This window comes from Petromyzon marinus, chromosome 66 (genome assembly GCF_048934315.1).
Source record: "Petromyzon marinus isolate PM22_M1 ecotype Great Lakes invasive population chromosome 66, UKy_Petmar_22M1.pri1.0, whole genome shotgun sequence".
NCBI classification, from domain to species: Eukaryota; Metazoa; Chordata; class Hyperoartia; order Petromyzontiformes; family Petromyzontidae; genus Petromyzon; species Petromyzon marinus.
The window spans coordinates 2274386-2299718 of record NC_133732.1 but is presented as its reverse complement, the minus strand read 5'-3'; the positions used below and the strand labels follow the sequence as shown (position 1 = coordinate 2299718).

At 49.8% G+C, this 25333-nt stretch overlaps 1 protein-coding gene across 3 annotated transcripts; it reads left to right on the top strand.

Moving 5' to 3' along the window:
- The first annotated feature begins 144 nt into the window (after positions 1-144).
- LOC142906500 (complement C1q tumor necrosis factor-related protein 2-like) lies at positions 145-24310 on the top strand. 3 transcript variants are annotated; one of them, XM_076054393.1, is made up of 4 exons: positions 145-983; positions 1608-1776; positions 2118-2180; positions 17437-24310. In XM_076054393.1, the coding sequence occupies exons 2-4, from the start codon at positions 1608-1610 to the stop codon at positions 17931-17933; spliced, it is 729 nt and encodes a 242-aa protein (XP_075910508.1). In that variant the 5' UTR covers positions 145-983; the 3' UTR covers positions 17934-24310. The 3 variants fall into 3 exon arrangements, with proteins under 3 accessions (XP_075910508.1, XP_075910509.1, XP_075910507.1); XM_076054394.1 differs by lacking the exon at positions 17437-24310 and adding an exon at positions 4302-10007 and having other exon boundaries at positions 145-959; XM_076054392.1 differs by lacking the exon at positions 17437-24310 and adding an exon at positions 4302-10007.
- Positions 24311-25333: the final 1023 nt, after the last annotated feature.

Sequence of the window (25333 nt, the reverse complement as noted above, 5' to 3'; positions counted from 1 at the left end):
AGTATGATTTCCACACTGATCTGTGTTATAAATATAATTTCTGTATGAATCCAATAATTTTCATAGTCAAAATCGCCAATTTTGCCGAGCTCTGCTGCAAATGCAGGAAGAGACGAGAGGTGAGGCAGCGACGAGCTCAGCCTCCCCTCTGATTGCGCAACCACTCAGAAACTGGATGGAGCGCAGGCAATAAGCGCATGCCTGTTACTATCTCAGTATGTCACCAATGTAATGTTTGTAGACCCCTTCATTGCATGTCCTCGCCTTCCATAGTCCAGGTAACTTATTTCCCGTATTATGTGTATAGAGATATTTAGACTCGCTGGTCTCGTCATGAAACTGCATTGAAAAAGCACCAGGGGAGGCAGCTATCACATCTGCCTCACTGAGGGGGACGTGTCAGACACGCCCCCCTCAATGAGGACACGCCCCTTCACTAAGGACACGCCCTCCTCAGTAAGGGAACGCCCCCTCAGTGAGGATACGCCCCCCTCAGTGAGGACACACCCCCTCAGTGAGGACACGCCACCCCTCAGTGTGTAGATCTGGCTCTGATACTAGCCAGTGCCTCCCCACCCATTGACCTCACCGCACGTCACTGCTAAATATCACCACTAAGGGAGATGAAGGCGGGTGGGCGTGGTAGTGCTGGCCACCCACCCCCTCGTGTGCCACAGTACCAGCCTTCATAGGCGCTGCTACTTCTCGCTCTAACAGCCACTTGACCCCGGCAGTCTGTTACAGGCTACACGGGGGATCTTTGTCTTTCTTGTTTGTCCGCGCGCGTGTTGACTGTGACGTAACGCGTGGGAGGTCTGGACTAAGTTGGAAATGGAGGACCACGTGACTCAAGCAATGTTTAAAAGAGGAGACGGGGGAGAGGATTCCAGTGACTTGGTGACGAACGCTGAGCACCGACAACCTCCGATTAGCAGGACGCTCAGCTGCTACGTACGGTGGTCCGAAAGAAAATTCAGCGTACCGTAAGTATAAAGACTCACACAGAGATCCATAGACTCATCACACCAGACCCAAAGAATCATCACACACAGACCCATAGACTCAAAAAAAGGTCCCATAGACTCACATAGAGACGAGTAAACTCACACATAGACCCACAAACTCACACATAGACCCCCAGACTCACACAGACCCATAGATGCACACAGAGATCCATAGCTTGACACAGAAACCCATAGACTCACACGGAAACCCATAGACTCATCACACATACACCCACAGACTCACACAGGGACCCGTAGACTCACAAAACGACCTTACACTCACAAAGAGACACATAGACTCAAACAGAGACCCACAGACTCACAGAAAGACCCATAGACTCACAAAGAGACCCATAAACTCACATAGAGACGAGTAGACTCACACAAGGACCCACAGACTCGCACAGAGACGAGTACATTTTCACGTGACGATGATACATCATTGAACTTTCATTTGTGATGGGCAGGGCGCTTGTGAAAAAAAGAGCGACTATATAGCAGCTCATTTGTAAATTACTTGGTAAGATAAAATTATAGTTCGTAGTTTAAATCCATCCTGTATACCAGGCGAGCTAGTTAACATCTCGCCAATGCTGCCCCCAGATGTCCATCTCGGCCCTGCCACTGTTGCTGCTGCTGCTGCTGGAGGTGGTGGTGGTGGGAGCCCAGCAGGAGAGGACCATCTGCGCGGGCATCAACGGGATCCCCGGGCAGCCCGGAGCCCCGGGGCAGCACGGGACCCCTGGGGCCCCTGGGAGGGACGGCAGAGACGGTGAGGGGTCGGGGTCCCAGAGACCCCCCACGGTGCGCTCGTGGTGCGACGCGATCACTCGCTCGCTCACTCGTTCACTCGCTCACTCATTCACTCACTCGTTCACTCAATCGTTCACTCGTTCACTCATTCGCTCACACGTTCACTCACTCAATAGTTCACTCACTCAATAGTTCACTCACTCATTCACTCAATCGTTCACTCGCTCATTCTCGTAGGAGAGTGTCTCGTGTGGAGTGGAGTGAGATGAGCGGGGAGAGACAGGAGAGTGCGTGGAGGCGAGTGATGTGAATTGAGAGTGGCTTGAGGAGTGGACGAGCCATGCTTTGTTCTTCTCGCAGGCACTACCGGAGCACCCGGAGCCAAGGGAGACGTCGGGGCTCGAGGCTTGACTGGGGACTCAGGTGGGACTGTGACACTGACTCGTGTGGTCCTAGCAGCTGATTCCATATATTTATTTTATTACCAAGTAATCCTCACTAAGCTATGTGTAGTGGCATAACGTGCGTAGAGATTGCAAACAGCATTTGCATTCATGTACGGGTTGCAGACAGTGAGGTCACCTCCGGACGAGTAGGTGAAGGCGTGTGGCCTGGGTGACAGCAGACAGAGAGACGCCAGCAATTAGAGAAAGAGGCAGCGATTGGCTGGCTGCAAATTCAAACGCGGGGTAGGTGCCACGGAGGCGAGAGATAGTGGAGATAAGGGGGAGAACACTTTCAAGAGACGCCAGAGGATGCCGGCTTAATGAGGCCCATCTGAGGGCACTTAATGATGAGGGGGATAAAAGGGGAACGTGTGAAGCAACGGGGTTGAGTTGGTTGGAGATGAAGCAGTGAACAGTATTCAAGAGAAGTCCGGGACCTTGCCCTCCACACCTCGTCCTCCCCAGCGGTGATGGCTGAGCCCCCGCTGGTGAGCACAGGCAAGACACGCTAGCAGAGGAGAGGCGAGCATAATCTTTAGCCTGAGTGTGATAGGCTAAAGGGGTTAGAAGCGAGCAGAGCATACAATTAGAGTGTCTGTGACAGGTTAGGAGAGCGGGGAGTAACAGGCTAGTGGAGCAAGAGAGAGTAAGCTCGAAGTAGCAGGCTAACGGAGGAAGAGAGGAAGAGTTCGCTACAAGAGTGCGTGTTGTTGAACGTGAGGAGCATCTGTGTGGGATTCTGTGAATAAAGTAACACAGGAAAAAATGACGAAGTTTTCCACGTGAATAAACACCACACTACAAATGTAGCTCTTGGTCAGAAGCGACCTGGCCACACGTAATGTTAGCTCGATGAAGCGGGCTTTTCATCACGTGGACATTTAGTCAACTAAATACATTTCTAAGTATGGAAGGATGAAAATTCGGAGGATCCGGTGAAAAATCCACGCAACCACGGGGAGAGACGCATGCAAACTCCAAATAAACAGCAGGTGTCAGGATTGCGATCAAGCACACGACCTCCTGTAAACCAAGCGAGGTAGTTAATGTCTAGCCACCAACAGGCTGCATGTGCCATGGAGCAATTCATCACTTCTCTTATTATTTTTTACGCGAAGTTAAAAGACACCAGAAGGGGCCAATCAACTCAATATAATCGAGGTAGGAAATGACCGAGCTCACTGTTCTATTTAATTCACTACGGTTGCTTGGAGATGTTAACTCCCTCGTCTGGTACACAGGAAGTCGTCGATTCGAACACAACCCTGACGATTCCTGATGTTTATTTGGCGTTTGTATGTTCTCTCCATGGTCATGTGGATTTTTCTTCAGGTCCTCTCGTTTTCCCTTCAACGTTTAGACTTTAGAGTATTTGGCTGCTACAATATGCCACGTGATGATATCAGCCTTTTAATTGTCGACAGGCAGGTCGCTTCTAAAAATATGGCAACACAGCAGCTCAGTGGACCTTATACCTGGTAAAATAACAAGTAGTTTAGTTCCAAGTTTAGTCCATGGGCTCTATGTGTTCTTATGTTTTGGAAAGTATAGCTCACTAGGTATACCGTGTATAGCTGTAACATCACCCCATGCTCTGGAAAATATACCTCATTAGGTACACCGTGTATAGCCAGAACATGACCCCCATATTCTGGAAAACAGAACTCACTCAGTACACCATGTAGAGCTGAAACACGTGTTCCATACAGACACGTCGGGCAAGGTTTTCCTGTAGAAAATTCAAAGACGGTTGTCACAGGACACGACTCAATTGTTGGGATAAACACAAAAATCAAAGACCCCCTATATGGCCTTATCAGACTGTTGTGGCAAGTGCTGTTCGTGAGCACCGATGAAGGCCGGCACGCCTTTGTCTCCAAAGTGGCGTTGTTAACACATCACACTTGGTAATAATTTGAGGATGAGTCGACCGAGGGAAGGAGTCCCAGGACCGGTTCAGATAATCATCACTCGTGTTGACCATGAGCGGGAATCGAACTCGGGTCTCTGCCGAGTGTATAGCGGTAACCGCTACACTACCGTGGGGTGACACATACACATGCACACGCCGTGCGTTTGGACCGTGTTGTCCACCTAGGTCTGCCGGGAAAGCTGGGCCCTCTTGGCCAACCGGGGCGTGTGGGGACTCCGGGAGTCCCAGGTGAGCAGGGCGACAGAGGCGAGAAAGGCGAGCGGGGAGAGAGCGGCGTGGGGCCCAGGTCGGCCTTCTCCGCGAAGGTGGGCGCTTACACGCCGGCGGCCGGCTCCCCCGTGACGTTCAACGTCATCATCACCAACCCGCAAGGCCACTACAATGCCGGCACGGGGAAGTTCACCTGCGCCCACCCAGGCGTCTACTATTTCATGCTGTACATGCATGCCCATGAAAAGCACCTCGTGGTTATGATCATGAAAAACGGGAAGGTCATCTCTAAGGTGTGCGGTGAAAAATACGACGCAATAAGCGGCAGCGTCGTGCTGAGTCTCAAGGCCGGAGACGAGGTTTGGCTGGAGTTGGAGGCTCCGCACATTAATTTGTTCTTCAACGTGCACAGAGACGCCGTGTTCAGCGGCTTTTTCCTGTACCCTGAGTGAATCGTTTTTGTTTCCATCAGCGCATCTGGGAAAACAGATTGGGAACACATTCACTCACACGCACGCGCATGCACCCCCCCCCCCCCCGTGTTAAACAAAGCTTTTGGGCAACATCTCAGAAAAGTACCCAGCAAAAATCTGCAAATGTGCTCGGCTTGCCCAATGCTGAGGTAATGACTGCTAATTTTCGGATGGGAAATTTTCTCACCAGAAGAAAAATAGGCCCGGCACTTTTCTCAGCCACCTTTCTCCTTGTCCTCCAGGGTGTCTGGGCGATATATTAATCGGTTAGACAACGCAGAGAGGCACAGCAGCTTGCACCAACTGAAAAAGTCCTGAAACCTCAGCAATTTTCCCATCCGGCATCGGCAGTGAAGGAGGAAATATTTCAATTCCAGCTGATAGCTGTGAGGGTTGCTCATTTCTAACAAGGGAGAGAGAGGAGTTCGGATCCATTTTCTCTCCCATGCAATTCCTCAATTTTTTTTTTATTCCACGGCAACAGAAAGAAGGACAATAGCTTGATCTGGAATTCTGATCATTTTAACAAGATTTGGAATGTATTGATTATGCCTTGGTTCGTTATGCACAAGGACGTGAACAAACTGTGGCGGATAATACTTCATTGACAACCAAGTACAACCAACTCTTAAAACTCTCAGCGACTGTAATAGCACGCGAGTACAAAACCCTGCAGTTCACCGACTTCACCCAACGACCCCGCGTGTCGACAAGGACGGAACACCGCATCGACTTAAACAGATAGAGACCACCGCGAGGAACGTTCACAACAACCCTGACGCACGCCTCCACTCCTGGGTGACGAGGCAACGCACCAGAAGCCCAGGATATGCAAATTCACCGTCGAGGTCGACTACATAGTCATGGGTGCGACAAGGATGTCCTCTCACTCCCACATTATTCAACATCTATTTTGAACACGCAGTTCATGAAGCCTTCAATAGCTGTACCGGAGAAATTTAAACTTGGTAAAGATGCAATGGGAGGCTGATCGATGCCCGGGTGCGGTCAAGGGATGGCTCCCTGTTGGTCAACCACGTTATGTATGCCGATGATTTGGTAATTGCTGCTCATTCAGAGGAGGAGTTGGAGACACTGCTGCTTAATCTGGAGCTTGCCGCTAAGAGGTGGGGCCTTACAATCAGCCCCACCAATACTAAGCAACTGCCTGGGTATTTTGTACCATCGGACACTCCACGGCCACAACTCCCAATCGGTGATGGGGTAGTTGTGGAGAGAGTGGAAAGTTTCCCATACCTGGCGAGTGTGCTCATGACCGGCTCTTGTTTAGCAGCAGAGGTCTCACTCCGAATCAGTCGAGCGGCAATATATTTTAATCGGTTGCATAACGCTGTGTGGAAGCTACCTGGTCTGTCGCTCCGCACAAAGCTTCAGGTCTTCTCGGCCACAGTCATTCCCTCCCTTTTCCATGCTTGCGAAACGTGAACACCCCTAATGGAACATCTTCGCCCGTGATAAATATTTAGGCTGGCCTGCTTACAATCCATCCTGGGTTGAACCAGGCTGGATTGTGTGAGGAGCTCAAAAATCTTTGAAAGATGTGGACAAAGTCCCATCGGTGAGCTCCTCCGGCAGGCAAGGCTACGTTGGCTGGGCCATGTAGCCTGCATGCCCAGTCACCGCATGCCTTAACAGCTTTTGTTCGGCCGGATAGAGGGGGGTAAACAGGCGTGGCATGGGCTAGAGAAAAGATGGAGTGATGTGGTACAGGAGGACGCGGAGCTGAGTGGACTTGCCGATGACTGGTACCAGCGGTGTCAAGATCGGCCTCTGTGGAGGAGGCTTGTGAAGGACGCTACTGGGCAGTGGAGACAATCACCCTCTTGCAACAACGGAGGGTGGAGGATCGATGCTCTCAATATCGAGCGGAGCACCGGGTGGCTAAATCACAGCAAGTTGGCATAGTAGGGGGCATCAGCCAGTCGTCTCAGTCAGTCAACCCGTGGCACCTGCTGGGTCTGCCCCGTGACCTCCTGCCAGCAGGCGTTCGACACTTCACGTGGCCTCAAGGTGCACCTAGCCTGGCACAAGCGTCGTGGTGACATCACCGTCACTTAGTGGCGAATGGCGGTTGGTGTTGTTGTGTGCATGTTCATGTGTTGTGTGTATCTATATGATATGTGCATGTGTATGTATCTGTATGTTTCTTTGTTCCTGTGTGTGTACATGTGTGTGCATGTTCATGTTTCCAGCAAAAACCACCACCTATCTCCTCACTGGTGCCAGATGGTAACGCTGTGGTGGATGTGAGCAATGCCATCCAGGAAAGGACAATTCCAAAATTGCCGATACCCGCTAATGGTGGTTGTAGCCACCATAGGTCCAAAACCAGGGTTTTGGACGGGTGTGAGGGGATGATACAATACATATACCACTAAAATACATGTAAAAAATCTAACTAATCTTGTTCCGGAGGTCCCGGGGGGAAAAGTATCTATGACAACTCCTGGCCAAACCCAATTTGTTGGAGCCAGAGGTCTGAATCATTACCATTGGGGTTCCTCCAGAAACAGCAAGAAGCAATTGCGAGTGGCCACGTGGAATGTTAAAACGCTCACTGTGGAGGAAAGGCTGCCACTCCTCTGTCGGGAGCTGGACTGGTACCACCTGGATCTCTGCGGCATTCAGGAGGTCCGGTGGACTGGCTCCAGCCACTATGAGGTGTGGACAGTCCTCTACTCGGGGCAGAAGACTGCCAAACAACAGGGAGTGCATTTTCTTCTGAACAAAAGAATGTAGGGGGTATGGGAGCATAGAGGTGAGGTGTGGGAAACTGGAAGCCCCAGGCCACTGTGAGCTCTCCTTCCCTTCAATCAAAGGCAAGGTATGGTGGTCGTGGTTATTTATGCCCCCACCAAAGATGAACATCAGTGGAGGGATGCAGGCAAGGCCGATGAATCAGATGCCTTTACAGACCTCCTGTTACAGGTGCTAGCTAAAGTGACCCCTTGAGATATAGTCTTCTTGTTAGGTGGCTTTGAGTCACGAGTGGGTCATGATGCTGGCACCTGGTCTGGAGTGATTGGAAGTCATCGGACAGATCATCTAAAAAACAACGGTTGGAGGCTGCTATTTTTTTGTGCAGCCCATGGGCTTGTAATTACCAACACACTGTTCCAGCATCGGTGCATTCACACAGCATCATGGATGCATACCGGGTCCAATCAAGAACATCTGCTGGACTACATAATGATGGAAAAGTGGATACGCGCCCATTTCCTTGACACCAGGCCCAAACGTGAGGCTGATCTGCCCACTGACCATCGGCTTATCATTTCTAAGATGTGCATGCTATTCTTCCACTCCGGTAGTGGGTGTACATCCAGGGACCTATTCGAACAAAGAGCGGCCTGGTCTCAGCTATCTCATGAAAGTTGCAAGTGAGAATTTCATGATCACTTGTAGCTGGGGTTTGGACCTTCCACCATTCCTGATGCCGAGGGGAAATGGGCGAGTTATTGGACTGTGGCTCATGCAGCTGCAATGGCTGCTTTGGCTGCACTGTCCAAATCTCCCCAGAGACCCTGGCGGACAGAGGAGGTGTTCAGGCTGGCTGAGAGAATGAGGAGGCTTACCACAGCCTTCTCTCATAGATTTGGAGAACCATACAGCGCTGCAAAGATGGGTGTTGGTCACGGGTTGCTAAGGAGATGGAGTCTGCCTCAGTAATACCCGATCACAAATAACTGTTCAACTCCATGAAGAAGTAACTTCTAGTGCCACACCTATCACCATCATTAGGGTGTTGTATATGCCATTTTCAAGAAATTATATGAAGAGTGATATCGCCTACTTTTCACGTAATAGTTATCTTTTTACATATATATGGATTTAGCGTGTTCTAAAAAAACACCCAGTAACTGAGGCCTGTGAACTCCTCCCTTGAAACAACAAGGGCAAAAGGCGCACCCCCTGCTGCTTTAGCAGCGTCCCGAACACAAAGGAGACGGGCATCGTAGAGGTTACTTACTCACAAGCCTTTGCTTGAAAAGTTATAATGTTTGGATTGACCACCACCGTGAAGGAATATTTTCCAACATTATGGTATTAAACGTTAGCTTGATGATAGAATGTGCTGTTATATGGCGGTGCAGCCCAGGAGCAAAAGGTTTTCATAGTGACTATTTGGCAGAAATCTTGACTTAAAGCTTTCGTGACTGCAGGAATTAATATTATTGGGTCTTTCGGAAAAGTCACGAAGATCGGTTGAAAGAAAAATAATGTTTTTTGATCACAACACAAGCAATCGTGATCAGGTGGAGGAGAGAGGGGGAAAGCTGCTGATGCAGACTGTTTTAAAAGGTTTGAAATGGGTGTAGCCCAAGGGTCATAAACGAAGTGGGCAGGGCTAGTTATGTTAATGTGACCGGACAGTGGCCTCCACAATGAGGGAGCGGAGGCGGCTATGTTAATGTGAGATATTAGCATGTTAATGGCAGATCGCAGAGCAGCAATGTCGAGCTCGGCGTGCGAGGTGGCTGTGTTAGTGTGGGAAATTTAACCTGACCACCCAGCTCGACGACGCTAACTGACTGCATAGCTGGCTGACTATCCAGCAGTGGCGGCGTCGGGCGATGACAAAGATGACAGCAGCGACGACGTCGACGACGAGGACGACTTCCACGGCGAGACGACCCTGATTCCCACGGACAGCCCCGAGCTCCCTCTCTCGCCCCCTTTTATACTTCCAGCGGGATCTGGCCACGCCCTGGCCACGCCCCCCTTCTCGAACCTTCTAGCTGGTTCTGAGAGCTCAAACATGGATTGCTTCCATGACCCTTGACCCAGTTCTTCCCCTTGGGTGGAAACACCCGCAATTGCTACTTCTAGTCGCCAGTCGGCTCTGATACACTACATTTGCATGGGCAATATTGTTGGTGTTTTGATGATAATGTGTTCGGGGAAGTTGACATTAAAGTTACTTAGATTAAAAACAGGTTTCTGTGTGCTTCTTTCCTAAACTCGTGCATCATTGTCGTAATAACGAACTGTATCCTGCGGTGAGATCTGAATCCCAAGACCTGACACAATTGCACAGGTAATTGTTAAAGCTAAGAACCATTAACGTTAAAGCAAGAATCGTACATGTTGAAGCAAGAATCATTGGCATTATCACGATTGGTGAAACATAGCCCGAGACAACGAGAGAGCCAATAGTACATTTTTATTTCATAATTGTACCTATTTTTTATTTATTATATTTTTTAAATCACAATATTTGCAACAGGGAAAAAAGGTGATATGATCTACGACCCCCAGGAACAGGTTTGTAGATTTGCTGAGCATTTCTGTGAGGTCTTAGGGGAGGGTAAGTCCCTCAGCCTGGAAAACATCATCGGGAAAAATAGGAATGACCATGCTGAGGCTGTCGTGCCTCAGATATTGGAAGAAGTAGTCATCTTGATTTGATGCTTTCGTGACTGCAGGAATAAATACTGTTTGGTTATTTAGGTAAAATCACGAGCAATAGTCATCAGATATTCACCTGATGACGATTGCATGTGTTGAGATCGAAACGTCGTTATTTATTTTGCTTTATTTCCACCTACGTAACTTTACCGAAAGAACCAAAGAGTATAGAAGAAGTCATCTCCTGTGAGTGGCTGGCTAAGGTGCTATCTGTTGAAGAAGTACAGAAGGTGATCCAAAATCTGAGAACAAGAAAAGCACCAGCCAGAGATGATCTCCCAAGCGAAATTCTGAGGGATGGTGGCGTTTGTGAGAAAACTTACATGACATCATAATAACAGTCTGGACAAGCTGACGGGTTCTGCAGGATTGGAAGGATGCCCTACAGGGGCAATTCCCTCTTCAGTGTTGCGGGAGAGGTCCTGGCAAGGATTAATCAGCCAGGCATGCTGAGGTGAGGCTTGTGGAGCCCAATGTGGTTTCAGGAAAGGGCCGTATGCACAGATGCTATATTTTCTGTCCGTCTGCTACAACAGAGGTGTAGGGGATTCCAACAAAACCTACATCTCTCCTTAATTGACCTGGTCAAGGCCTATGATACTATCAGTAGGCCTGGGCTCTCGGTTGTTCTTCTATGCTTTTGAAGTCCGTGACTCTCTGCTCAAAATTATTAAGGGTCTTCATGAATGTGGGCAGGCCCTAGTAAAACTACGTGGCCAGGAGTCGGAGCTTTTCGCTGTTCACCTTGGGGTATGACAGGAATGTCCTCTGGTTCTAACATTATTTAACATCTATTTCTACCACGTAGTTTGTGATGCCAACGATGGCCGTACCGGAGGAATTTCTCTCTGGTACAGATACAATGGGAGGCTGATCGATGCCCACGTGAGGTCAAGGGATGGCACCCTACTGGTCAACCATGTTATGTATTCCGATGATCTGGTGATTTCTGCTTACTCAGAGAAGGAGTTGGAGGCGCTGCTGCTTAATTTGGAGCTTGCCACTAAGAGGTGGGGCCTTACCATCAGCCCCACCAAAACTAGGCACCTGCCTGGCTATTTTGTGCAATTGGACAATTCACCCCCACAGCTCGCAATTGTTGATGGGGCAGTTGTGGAGAGAGTGGAGAGTTTCCCATACCTGGGCAGTGAGCACATGACCAGCTTCGGATTCACAGCAGATGTCTCACTCTGAATCAGTCGAGCGGCATTATCTTTTCATTGGTTATGTAATGCTCTGTGGAAGCTACCTGGTCTGTTGCTCCACACGAACCTTCCCATCGGCTCGGCCAGTCATGCCATCCCTTCTTTACGCTTGCGAAACGTGGACCCCCCCTTACGGAACATCTTGCCAGGTTAGAAACATTAGGCTGACCTGCCTATGATCCATCCTGGGTTTAAACAGGGTGGATTGTGTGAGGAGCTCACAAAAAATCTTTAAAGATCTGGAAAAAATCCATCGGTGAGCTCTTCTGGCACGCAAGGCTGCATTAGCTGGTTCATGTAGCCCGCATGCCCAGCCACCAAATGCCTAAACAGCTTTTATTCGGCCGGATAGAGGAGGCTAAACGGCGTGGCAAAGGTGAAAAAAGAGATCGAGTCATGTGGTACAAGAGGATGCGGAGCTGAGTGGACTTGCCGATGGCTGGTACCAGCGGTGTCAAGATGGGCATCTAAGGAGGAGGCTTGTTAAGAATGCTATTGGGCAATTGCACTCCAGCAACAACGGAGGGCAGAGGAGCGATGCTCACAACAACACGCGGAGCACTGGGTGGCTCAAACACAAGAAGCTTGCACATAAAAGGGCACAGATGGTGCATCAGCCAGTCATCTCAGTTAGTCGACCCATGGCACCCACTGGATCTGCCCGTGATCACCTGCCAGCGGGAGTTCGAAATTTCACGTGGCCTCAAGGTGCACATAGCCTGGCGCGAGCGCGGTGGTGATGTCACCGCCGCTTAGTGGCGAAAGGCGGTTGTTGTTGTGCACGTGCAAGCACACGTGTGTGTGTGTGAAAGTTTCCTTCCCCCGCACCTTCGATTAGCACGGTTGACTACGCATGGTGCGAAAGAAGTTGAACGTGCATACACACGTGTCACAGCATGGAAAGAGGTGGCGGCGGCTGATTACAGAGGCCTTCATCCAGCAGCGGATAGTCCCTGGCAGATGGTGATGATGATAGCAGTAGTGGCAAGGGTGAGATATCACACACAAACGCACGCACGCGCGTGCGTGTTTTGGTTCCAAATCGAGAAATGCAATAAGCGGACAGGGTCACACTAACTCCATCACGTGTTCTCTGTGTTGCTGTCAAAGTGAGCGCGTGAGAGCGCGATAGTGTAGCGGTTAGCTCTACGCCACGCTGCGAACCCGACGACCCGAGTTCAAATCACGGCCAACATTGGCTCTTTCGAGAATCTAAACTGGCCCTGAGCCTCCGCGAAGTCGCCTCAGTCTCAAATGAGTACCTGGGACATAAAATCATCGCTGCTGGGGAGACAAAGGCGACCGGGAGTGGTGCTGACCACCCACCCCCTCATGTGCCATGCCGGCCTTCATACGTGCTCGCGAACAGCTCTTGCCCCTACAGTCTATTACAGGCTATACAGGGGCAGTCACGTGCGGTAAGGCGAGGCAGGGGAGTCAGAGCCTCACCTGTCAAACTGCAATGAAAATAGCTTTACTTCAAGTACAAAAAAAATCATGAAATAGAATAAATAGTATGATTTCCACACTGATCTGTGTTATAAATATAATTTCTGTATGAAGCCAATAATTTTTATAGTTAAAATCGCCAATTTTGCTGAGCTCTGCTGCAAATGCAGGAAGAGACGAGATGTGAGGCAGCGACGAGCTCAGCCTCCCCTCTGATTGCGCAACCCCTCAGAAACTGGATGGAGCGCAGGCAATAAGCGCATGCCTGTTACTATCTCAGTATGTCACCAATGTAATGTTTGTAGACCCCTTCATTGTATGTAACCTTCCATAGTCCAGGTAACTTATTTCACGTATTATGTGTATAAAGATATTTAGGCTCGCTGGTCTCGTCATGAAACTGTATTGAAAAAGCACCAGGGGAGGCAGCTATCACATCTGCCTCACTGACGGGGACGTGTCAGACACGCCCCCCTCAATGATGACACGCCCCCTCACTAAGGACACGCCCTCCTCAGTGAGGGCACGCCCCCTCGGTGAGGATACGCCCCCCTCAGTGAGGACACACGCCCTCAGTGAGGACACTCCACCCCTCAGTTTGGAGATCTGGCACTGATACTAGCCAGTGCCTCCCCACCCATTGACCTCACCGCACGTCACTGCTAAATATCACCACTAAGGGAGATGAAGGCGGATGGGCGTGGTAGTGCTGGCCACCCACCCCCTCGTGTGCCACAGTGCCGGCCTTCATAGGCGCTGCTACTTCTCGCTCTAACAGCCACTTGACCCCGGCAGTCTGTTAAAGGCTACACGAGGGATCTTTGTCTTTCTTGTTTGTGCTCGTGCGTGTTGACTGTGACGTCACATGTGGGAGGTCTGGACCAAGTTAGAAATGGAGGACCACGTGACTCAAGTAATGTTTAAAAGAGGAGACGGGGGAGAGGATTCCAGTGACTTGGTGACGAACGCTGAGCACCGACAACCTCCGATTAGCAGGACGCTCAGCTGCTACATACGGTGGTCCGAAAGAAAATTCAGCGTACCGTAAGTATAAAGACTCACACAGAGATCCATAGACTCATCACACCAGACCCAAAGAATCATCACACGCTGACCCATAGACTCACAAAAAGACCCATAGACTCATATAGAGACGAGTAAACTCACACATAGACCCACAAACTCACATAGACCCCCAGACTCACACAGACCCATAGATGCACACAGAGATCCATAGCTTGACACAGAAACCCATAGACTCACTGGGAGACCCATAGACTCATCACACATACACCCACAGACTCACACAGGGACCCGTAGACTCACACAGACCTATAGACGCACACAAAAATTCAAAGTCGCACACAGAGACCCGTAGACTCACATAAAGACGGGTTAACTCACACATAGACCCACAGACTCACGCAAAGGCCATAAACTCCTCAACCAGTCGCACAGACTCACACAGAGAGCCATAGACTCACAAAACGACCTTAGACTCACAAAGAGACCCATAGACTCAAACAGAGACCCACAGACTCACAGAAAGACCCATAGACTCACAAAGAGACCCATAAACTCACATAGAGACGAGCAGACTCACACAATGACCCACAGACTCGCACAGAGACGAGTACATTTTCACGTGACGATGATAACACTACATCATTGAACTTTCATTTGTGAGGGGCAGTGCGCTTGTGAAAAAAAGAGCGACTATATAGCAGCTCATTTGTAATTCACTTGGTAAGATAAAATAATAGTTCGTAGTTTAGATCCATCCTGTATACCTGGCGAGCTAGTTAACATCTCGCCACTGCTGTCCCCAGATGTCCATCTCGGCCCTGCCGCTGTTGCTGCTGCTGCTGGTGGTGGTGGGAGCCCAGCAGGAGAGGACCATCTGCGCGGGCATCAACGGGATCCCCGGGCAGCCCGGAGCCCCAGGGCAGCACGGGACTCCTGGGGTCCCTGGGAGGGACGGCAGAGACGGTGAGGGGTCGGGTCCCAGAGACTCCCCACGGTGCGCTCGTGGTGCGACGCGATCACTCGCTCGCGCACTCGTTCAATCGCTCATTCATTCACTCACTCGTTCGCTCAATCGTTCACCCGCTCACTCATTCGCTCACACGTTCACTCACTCAATAGTTCACTCACTCATTCACTCAATCGTTCACTCGCTCATTCTCGTAGGAGAGTGGTTCGTGTGGAGTAGAGTGAGGTGAGAGGCAGGAGAGTGTGTGGAGGGGAGTGGAGTGAGATGAGAGGGGAGAGACAGGAGAGTGCGTGGAGGCGAGTGGTGTGAATTGAGAGTGGCTTGAGGAGTGGACGAGCCATGCTTTGTTCTTCTCGCAGGCGCTACCGGAGCACCCGGAGCCAAGGGAGACGTCGGGGCTCGAGGCTTGACTGGGGACCCAGGTGGGACTGTGACACTGACTCGTGTTCTCCTAGCAGCTGATTCCATATACTTATTTGATTACCAAGTAATCCTCACTGAGCTATGTGTAGTGGCATAACGTGCGCAGAGTTTGCAAACAGCATTTGCATTTATGTACGGGTTGCAGACAGTGAGGTCACCTCAGGACGAGCAGGTGCAGGCGCGTGGCCTGGGTGACAGCAGACAGAGAGACGCCAGAAATTAGTGAACAAGGCAGCGATTGGCTGGCTGCAAATGCAAACGCGGGGTAGGCACCACGGAGGCGCGAGACAGTGGAGATAAGGGGGAGAACACTTTCAAGAGGACGCCAGAGGACGCCGGCTTAATGAGGGCCATCTGAGGGCACTTAATGAGGAGGGAGATTAAAGGGGAACGTGTGAAGCAACGGGGTTGAGTTGGTTGGAGATGAAGCAGTGTACAGTATTCAAGAGAAGTCTGGGACCTTGCCCTCCACACCTCGTCCTCCCCAGCGGTGATGGCTGAGCCCCCGCTGGTGGGCACGGGCAAGACACGCTAGCAGAGGAGAGGCGAGCAGAATCTTTAGCCTGAGTGTGATAGGCTAAAGGGGTGAGAAGCTATCAGAGTATACAGATAGAGTGTCCGTGACAGGCTAGGAGAGCGGGGAGTAACAGGCTAGTGGAGCAAGAGAGAGTAAGCTCGAAGTAGCAGGCTAGCGGAGGAAAAAAGCAAGAGTTCGCTACAAGAGTGCGTGTTGCTGAACGTGAGGAGCCGTGTGGGATGCTGCCAATAAAGTAACACAGCAAAAATAGACTAAGTTTTAGACGTGAATAACCACCACACGACAAATGTAACTCTTGTTCAGAAGCGACCTGGCCACACGTAATGTTAGCTCGACGAAGTGGACTCATCATCACGTGGACATTTAGTCTACTAAATCAATTTCTAAATATGGAAGGAAGAAAATTCAGAGGATTCGGTGAAAAATTCACGCAACCACGGGGAGAGACGCATGCAAACTCCATTATAACAGCAGGTGTCAGGATTGTGATCAAGCACACGACGTCCTGTAAACCAAGTGAGGTAGTTAAGATCTAGCCACCGACAGGCTGCATGTGTCACAGAGCGATTCATCACTTCTCTTATTATTTTTACGTGAAGTTAAAAGACACGAGAAGGGGCCAAGCAACTCAATATAATCGAGGTAGGAAATAACCGAGCTCACTGCTCTATTTATTTCACTGCGGTAGCTTGGAGATGTTAACTCCCTCGTCTGGTACACAGGAGGTCGTCGATTCGATCACAACCCTGACAATTCCTGATGTTAATTCGGTGTTTGCATGTTCTCTCCGTGGTCATGTAATTTTTTCTTCGGGTCCTCTCGTTTTCCCTTCAACGTTTAGACTTCAGAGTATTTGGCTGCTACAAAATGCCACGTGATGATATCAGCCTTTTCATTGTCGACAGGCAGGTCACTTCTAAAAAAATGGCAACACAGCAGCTCAGTGGACCTTACACCTGGTAAAATAACAAATAGTTTAGTTCCAAGTTTAGTCATGGGTCTCTATGTATCTTCATGTTTTGGAAATTAGAGCTCACTCGGTATACCGTGTATAGCTGTAACATCACCCCATGCTCTGGAAAATATACCTCATTAGGTACACCGTGTATAGCCAGAACATGACCCCCATATTCTGGAAAACAGAACTCACTCAGTACACCGTGTAGACCTGAAACACGTGTTCCATACAGACACGTCGGGCAAGGTTTTCCTGCAAAATAGCAAAGACGGTTGTCACAGGACACGACTCAATTGTTGGGATGAACACACAAAATCAAAGATCCTCTATATAGCCTTATCAGACTGTTGTCGCAAGTGCTGTTCGTGAGCACCGATGAAGGCCGGCACGCCTTTGTCTCCAAAGTGGCGTTGTTAACACATCACACTTGGTAATAATTTGAGGATGAGTCGACCGAGGGAATGAGTCCCAGGACCGGTTCAGATAATCATCACTCGTGTTGACCATGTGCGGGAATCGAACTCGGGTCTCTGCCGAGTTCATAGCGCTAACCGCTACACTACCGTGGGGTGACACATACACATGCACACACCGTGCGTTTGGACCGTGTGGTCCACCTAGGTCTGCCGGGAAAGCTGGGCCCTCTTGGCCAACCGGGGCGCGTGGGGACTTCGGGAGTCCCAGGTGAGCAGGGCGAAAGAGGCGAGAAAGGCGAGCGGGGAGAGAGCGGCGTGGGGCCCAGGTCGGCCTTCTCCGCGAAGGTGGACGCTTACACGCCGGCGGCCGGCTCCCCCGTGACGTTCAACGTCATCATCACCAACCCGCAGGGCCACTACAATGCCGGCACGGGGAAGTTCACCTGTGCCCACCCAGGCGTCTACTATTTCACGCTGTCCGCGCATTCCAAAGAACATTATCTCGTGGTTATGATCATGAAAAACGGGAAGGTCATCTCTAAGGTGTGCGGTGAAAAATACGACGCAATAAGCGGCAGCGTCGTGCTGAGTCTCAAGGCCGGAGACGAGGTTTGGCTGGAGTTGGAGGCTCCGCACATTAATTTGTTCTTCAACGTGCACAGAGACGCCGTGTTCAGCGGCTTTTTCCTGTACCCTGAGTGAATCGTTTTTGTTTCCATCAGCGCATCTGGGAAGACAGATTGGGAACACATTCACTCACATGCACGCGCATGCACCCCCCCCCCCCACCCCCCCGTATTAAACAAAGCTTTTGGGCAATATCTCGGAAAAATACCCAGCAAAAATCTGCAAATGTGCTCGGCTTGCCCAATGCAGTGGTAATGACTGCTAATTTTCGGATGTGAAATTTTCTCACCAAGGAAAAATAGGCCCGGCACTTTTCTCAGCCACCTTTCTCCTTGTCAGCCAGGGTGTCTGGGCGATATATGAATCGGTTAAACAACGCAGAGAGGCATAGCAGCTTGCACGAACTGAAAAAGTCCTGAAACCTCAACAATTTTCCCATCCGGCATCGGCAGTGAAGGAGGAAATATTTCAATTCCAGCTGATAGCTGTGAGGGTTGCTCATTTCTAACAAGGGAGAGAGAGGAGTTCGGATCCATTTTCTCTCCCGTGCAATTCCTCATTTTTTTTTGTTATTCCACGGCAACAGAAAGAAGGACAATAGCTTGATCTGGAATTCTGATCATTTTAACAAGATTTGGAATGTATTGACTATGCCTTGGTTCGTTATGCACAAGGACGTGAACAAACTGTGGCGGATAATACTTCATTGACAACCAAGTACAACCAACTCTTAAAACTCTCAGCGACTGTAATAGCACGCGAGTACAAAACCCTGCAGTTCACCGACTTCACCCAACGACCCCGCGTGTCGACAATGACGGAACACCGCATCGACTTAAACAGATAGAGACCACCGCGAGGAACGTTCACAACAACCCTGACGCACGCCTCCACTCCTGGGTGACGAGGCAACGCACCAGAAGCCCAGGATATGCAAATTCACCGTCGAGGTCGACTACATAGTCATGGGTGCGACAAGGATGTCCTCTCACTCCCACATTATTCAACATCTATTTTGAACACGCAGTTCATGAAGCCTTCAATAGCTGTACCGGAGAAATTTAAACTTGGTAAAGATGCAATGGGAGGCTGATCGATGCCCGGGTGCGGTCAAGGGATGGCTCCCTATTGGTCAACCACGTTATGTATGCCAATGATTTGGTAATTGCTGCTCATTCAGAGGAGGAGTTGGAGACACTGCTGCTAAATCTGGAGCTTGCCGCTAAGAGGTGGGGCCTTACAATCAGCCCCACCAATACTAAGCAACTGCCTGGGTATTTTGTACCATCGGACACTCCACGGCCACAACTCCCAATCGGTGATGGGGTAGTTGTGGAGAGAGTGGAAAGTTTCCCATACCTGGCGAGTGTGCTCATGACCGGCTCTTGTTTAGCAGCAGAGGTCTCGCTCCGAATCAGTCGAGCGGCAATATATTTTAATCGGTTGCATAACGCTGTGTGGAAGCTACCTGGTCTGTCGCTCCGCACAAAGCTTCAGGTCTTCTCGGCCACAGTCATTCCCTCCCTATTCCATGCTTGCGAAACGTGAACACCCCTAATGGAACATCTTCGCCGGTGATAAATATTTAGGCTGGCCTGCTTACGATCCATCCTGGGTTGAACCAGGCTGGATTGTGTGAGGAGCTCAAAAATATTTGAAAGATGTGGACAAAGTCCCATCGGTGAGCTCCTCCGGCAGGCAAGGCTACGTTGGCTGGGCCATGTAGCCTGCATGCCCATTCACCGCATGCCTTAACAGCTTTTGTTCGGCCGGATAGAGGGGGCTAAACAGGCGTGGCATGGTCTAGAGAAAAGATGGAGTGATGTGGTACAGGAGGACGCGGAGCTGAGTGGACTTGCCGATGACTGGTACCAGCGGTGTCAAGATCGGCCTCTGTGGAGGAGGCTTGTGAAGGACGCTACTGGGCAGTGGAGACAATCACCCTCTTGCAACAACGGAGGGTGGAGGACCGATGCTCACAATATCGAGCGGAGCACCGGGTGGCTAAATCACAGCAAGTTGGCATAGTAGGGGGCATCAGCCAGTCGTCTCAGTCAGTCAACCCGTGGCACCTGCTGGGTCTGCCCCGTGACCTCCTGCCAGCAGGCGTTCGACACTTCACGTGGCCTCAAGGTGCACATAGCCTGGCACAAGCGTCGTGGTGACATCACCGTCACTTAGTGGCGAATGGCGGTTGGTGTTGTTGTGTGCATGTTCATGTGTTGTGTGTATCTATATGATATGTGCATGTGTATGTATCTGTATGTTTCTTTGTTCCTGTGTGTGTACATGTGTGTGCATGTTCATGTTTCCAGCAAAAACCACCACCTATCTCCTCACTGGTGCCAGATGGTAACGCTGTGGTGGATGTGAGCAATGCCATCCAGGAAAGGACAATTCCAAGATTGCCGATACCCGTTAATGGTGGTTGCAGCCACCATAGGTCCAAAACCAGGGTTTTGGACGGGTGTGAGGGGATAATACAATACATATACCACTAAAATACATGAAAAAAATCTAACTAATCTTGTTCCGGAGGTCCCGGGGGGAAAAGTATCTATGACAACTCCTGGCCAAACCCAATTTGGTGGAGCCAGAGGTCTGAATCATTACCATTGGGGTTCCTCCAGAAACAGCAAGAAGCCATTGCGAGTGGCCACACGGAATGTTCAAACGCTCACTGTGGAGGTAAGGCTGCCACTCCTCTGTTGGGAGCTGGACTGGTACCACCTGGATCTCTGCGGCATTCAGGAGGTCCGGTGGACTGGCTCCAGCCACTATGAGGGGTGGACAGTCCTCTACTCGGGGCAGAAGACTGCCAAACAACAGGGAGTGCATTTTCTTCTGAACAAAAGAATGTAGGGGGTATGGGAGCATAGAGGTGAGGTGTGGGAAACTGGAAGCCCCAGGCCACTGTGAGCTCTCCTTCCCTTCAATCAAAGGCAAGGTATGGTGGTCGTGGTTATTTATGCCCCCACCAAAGATGAACATCAGTGGAGGGATGCAGGCAAGGCCGATGAATCAGATGCCTTTACAGACCTCCTGTTAGAGGTGCTAGCTAAAGTGACCACTTGAGATATAGTCTTCTTGTTAGGTGGCTTTAAGTCTCGAGTGGGTCATGATGCTGGCACCTGGTCTGGAGTGATTGGAAGTCATCGGACAGATCAGCTAAAAAACAACGGTTGGAGGCTGCTATATTTTTGTGCAGCCCATGGGCTTGTAATTACCAACACGCTGTTCCAGCATCGGTGCATCCACACAGCATCATGGATGCATACCGGGTCCAATCAAGAACATCTGCTGGACTACATAATGATGGAAAAGTGGATACGCGCCCATTTCCTTGACACCAGGCCCTAAAGTGAGGCTGATCTGCCCACTGACCATCGGCTTATCATTTCTAAGATGCGCATGCCATTCTTCCACTCCGGTAGTGGGTGTACATCCAGGAACCTATTCGAACAAACAGCGGCCTGGTCTCAGCTATCTCATGAAAGTTGCAAGTGAGAATTTCATGATCACTTGTAGCTGGGGTTTGGACCTTCCACCATTCCTGATGCCGAGGGGAAATGGGCGAGTTATTGGACTGTGGCTCATGCAGCTGCAATGGCTGCTTTGGCTGCACTGTCCAAATCTCCCCAGAGACCCTGGCGGACATAGGAGGTGTTCAGGCTGCCTGAGAGAATGAGGAGGCTTACCACAGCCTTCTCTCATAGATTTGGAGAACCATACAGCGCTGCAAAGATGGGTGTTGGTCACGGGTTGCTGAGGAGATGGAGTCTGCCTCAGTAATACCCGATCACAAATAACTGTTCAACTCCATGAAGAAGTAACTTCTAGTGCCACACCTATCACCATCATTAGGGTGTTGTATATGCCATTTTCAAGAAATTATATGAAGAGTGATATCGCCTACTTTTCACGTAATAGTTATCTTTTTACATATATATGGATTTAGCGTGTTCTAAAAAAACACCCAGTAACTGAGGCCTGTGAACTCCTCCCTTGAAACAACAAGGGCAAAAGGCGCACCCCCTGCTGCTTTAGCAGCGTCCCGAACACAAAGGAGACGGGCATCGTAGAGGTTACTTACTCACAAGCCTTTGCTTGAAAAGTTATAATGTTTGGATTGACCACCACCGTGAAGGAATATTTTCCAACATTATGGTATTAAACGTTAGCTTGATGATAGAATGTGCTGTTATATGGCGGTGCAGCCCAGGAGCAAAAGGTTTTCATAGTGACTATTTGGCAGAAATCTTGACTTAAAGCTTTCGTGACTGCAGGAATTAATATTATTGGGTCTTTCGGAAAAGTCACGAAGATCGGTTGAAAGAAAAATAATGTTTTTTGATCACAACACAAGCAATCGTGATCAGGTGGAGGAGAGAGGGGGAAAGCTGCTGATGCAGACTGTTTTAAAAGGTTTGAAATGGGTGTAGCCCAAGGGTCATAAACGAAGTGGGCAGGGCTAGTTATGTTAATGTGACCGGACAGTGGCCTCCACAATGAGGGAGTGGAGGCGGCTATGTTAATGTGAGATATTAGCATGTTAATGGCAGATCGCAGAGCAGCAATGTCGAGTTCGGCGTGCGAGGTGGCTGTGTTAGTGTGGGAAATTTAACCTGACCACCCAGCTCGACGACGCTAACTGACTGCATAGCTGGCTGACTATCCAGCAGTGGCGGCGTCGGGCGATGACAAAGATGACAGCAGCGACGACGTCGACGACGAGGACGACTTCCACGGCGAGACGACCCTGATTCCCACGGACAGCCCCGAGCTCCCTCTCTCGCCCCCTTTTATACTTCCAGCGGGATCTGGCCACGCCCTGGCCACGCCCCCCTTCTCGAACCTTCTAGCTGGTTCTGAGAGCTCAAACATGGATCGCTTCCATGACCCTTGACCCAGTTCTTCCCCTTGGGTGGAAACACCCGCAATTGCTACTTCTAGTCGCCAGTCGGCTCTGATACACTACATTTGCATGGGCAATATTGTTGGTGTTTTGATGATAATGTGTTCGGGGAAGTTGACATTAAAGTTACTTAGATTAAAAACAGGTTTCTGTGTGCTTCTTTCCTAAACTCGTGCATCATTGTCGTAATAACGAACTGTATCCTGCGGTGAGATCTGAATCCCAAGACCTGACACAATTGCACAGGTAATTGTTAAAGCGAAGAACCATTAACGTTAAAGCAAGAATCGTACATGTTGAAGCAAGAATCATTGGCATTATCACGATTGGTGAAACATAGCCCGAGACAACGAGAGAGCCAATAGTACATTTTTATTTCATAATTTTACCTATTTTTTATTTATTATATTTTTTAAATCACAATATTTGCAACAGGGAAAAAAGGTGATATGATCTACGACCCCCAGGAACAGGTTTGTAGATTTGCTGAGCATTTCTGTGAGGTCTTAGGGGAGGGTAAGTCCCTCAGCCTGGAAAACATCATCGGGAAAAATAGGAATGACCATGCTGAGGCTGTCGTGCCTCAGATATTGGAAGAAGTAGTCATCTTGATTTGATGCTTTCGTGACTGCAGGAATAAATACTGTTTGGTTATTTAGGTAAAATCACGAGCAATAGTCATCAGATATTCACCTGATGACGATTGCATGTGTTGAGATCGAAACGTCGTTGTTTATTTTGTTTTATTTCCACCTACGTAACTTTACCGAAAGAACCAAAGAGTATAGAAGAAGTCATCTCCTGTGAGTGGCTGGCTAAGGTGCTATCTGTTGAAGAAGTACAGAAGGTGATCCAAAATCTGAGAACAAGAAAAGCACCAGCCAGAGATGATCTCCCAAGCGAAATTCTGAGGGATGGTGGCGTTTGTGAGAAAACTTACATGACATCATAATAACAGTCTGGACAAGCTGACAGGTTCTGCAGGATTGGAAGGATGCCCTACAGGGGCAATTCCCTCTTCAGTGTTGCGGGAGAGGTCCTGGCAAGGATTAATCAGCCAGGCATGCTGAGGTGAGGCTTGTGGAGCCCAATGTGGTTTCAGGAAAGGGCCGTATGCACAGATGCTATATTTTCTGTCCGTCTGCTACAACAGAGGTGTAGGGGATTCCAACAAAACCTACATCTCTCCTTAATTGACCTGGTCAAGGCCTATGATACTATCAGTAGGCCTGGGCTCTCGGTTGTTCTTCTATGCTTTTGAAGTCCGTGACTCTCTGCTCAAAATTATTAAGGGTCTTCATGAATGTGGGCAGGCCCTAGTAAAACTACGTGGCCAGGAGTCGGAGCTTTTCGCTGTTCACCTTGGGGTATGACAGGAATGTCCTCTGGTTCTAACATTATTTAACATCTATTTCTACCACGTAGTTTGTGATGCCAACGATGGCCGTACCGGAGGAATTTCTCTCTGGTACAGATACAATGGGAGGCTGATCGATGCCCACGTGAGGTCAAGGGATGGCTCCCTACTGGTCAACCATGTTATGTATTCCGATGATCTGGTGATTTCTGCTTACTCAGAGAAGGAGTTGGAGGCACTGCTGCTTAATTTGGAGCTTGCCACTAAGAGGTGGGGCCTTACCATCAGCCCCACCAAAACTAGGCACCTGCCTGGCTATTTTGTGCAATTGGACAATTCGCCCCCACAGCTCGCAATTGTTGATGGGGCAGTTGTGGAGAGAGTGGAGAGTTTCCCATACCTGGGCAGTGAGCACATGACCAGCTTCGGATTCACAGTAGATGTCTCACTCTGAATCAGTCGAGCGGCATTATCTTTTCATTGGTTATGTAATGCTCTGTGGAAGCTACCTGGTCTGTTGCTCCACACGAACCTTCCCATCGGCTCGGCCAGTCATGCCATCCCTTCTTTACGCTTGCGAAACGTGGACCCCCCCTTACGGAACATCTTGCCAGGTTAGAAACATTAGGCTGACCTGCCTATGATCCATCCTGGGTTTAAACAGGGTGGATTGTGTGAGGAGCTCACAAAAAATCTTTAAAGATCTGGAAAAAATCCATCGGTGAGCTCTTCTGGCACGCAAGGCTGCATTAGCTGGTTCATGTAGCCTGCATGCCCAGCCACCAAATGCCTAAACAGCTTTTATTCGGCCGGATAGAGGAGGCTAAACGGCGTGGCAAAGGTGAAAAAAGAGATCGAGTCATGTGGTACAAGAGGATGCGGAGCTGAGTGGACTTGCCGATGGCTGGTACCAGCGGTGTCAAGATGGGCATCTAAGGAGGAGGCTTGTTAAGAATGCTATTGGGCAATTGCACTCCAGCAACAACGGAGGGCAGAGGAGCGATGCTCACAACAACACGCGGAGCACTGGGTGGCTCAAACACAAGAAGCTTGCACATAAAAGGGCACAGATGGTGCATCAGCCAGTCATCTCAGTTAGTCGACCCATGGCACCCACTGGATCTGCCCGTGATCACCTGCCAGCGGGAGTTCGAAATTTCACGTGGCCTCAAGGTGCACATAGCCTGGCGCAAGCGCGGTGGT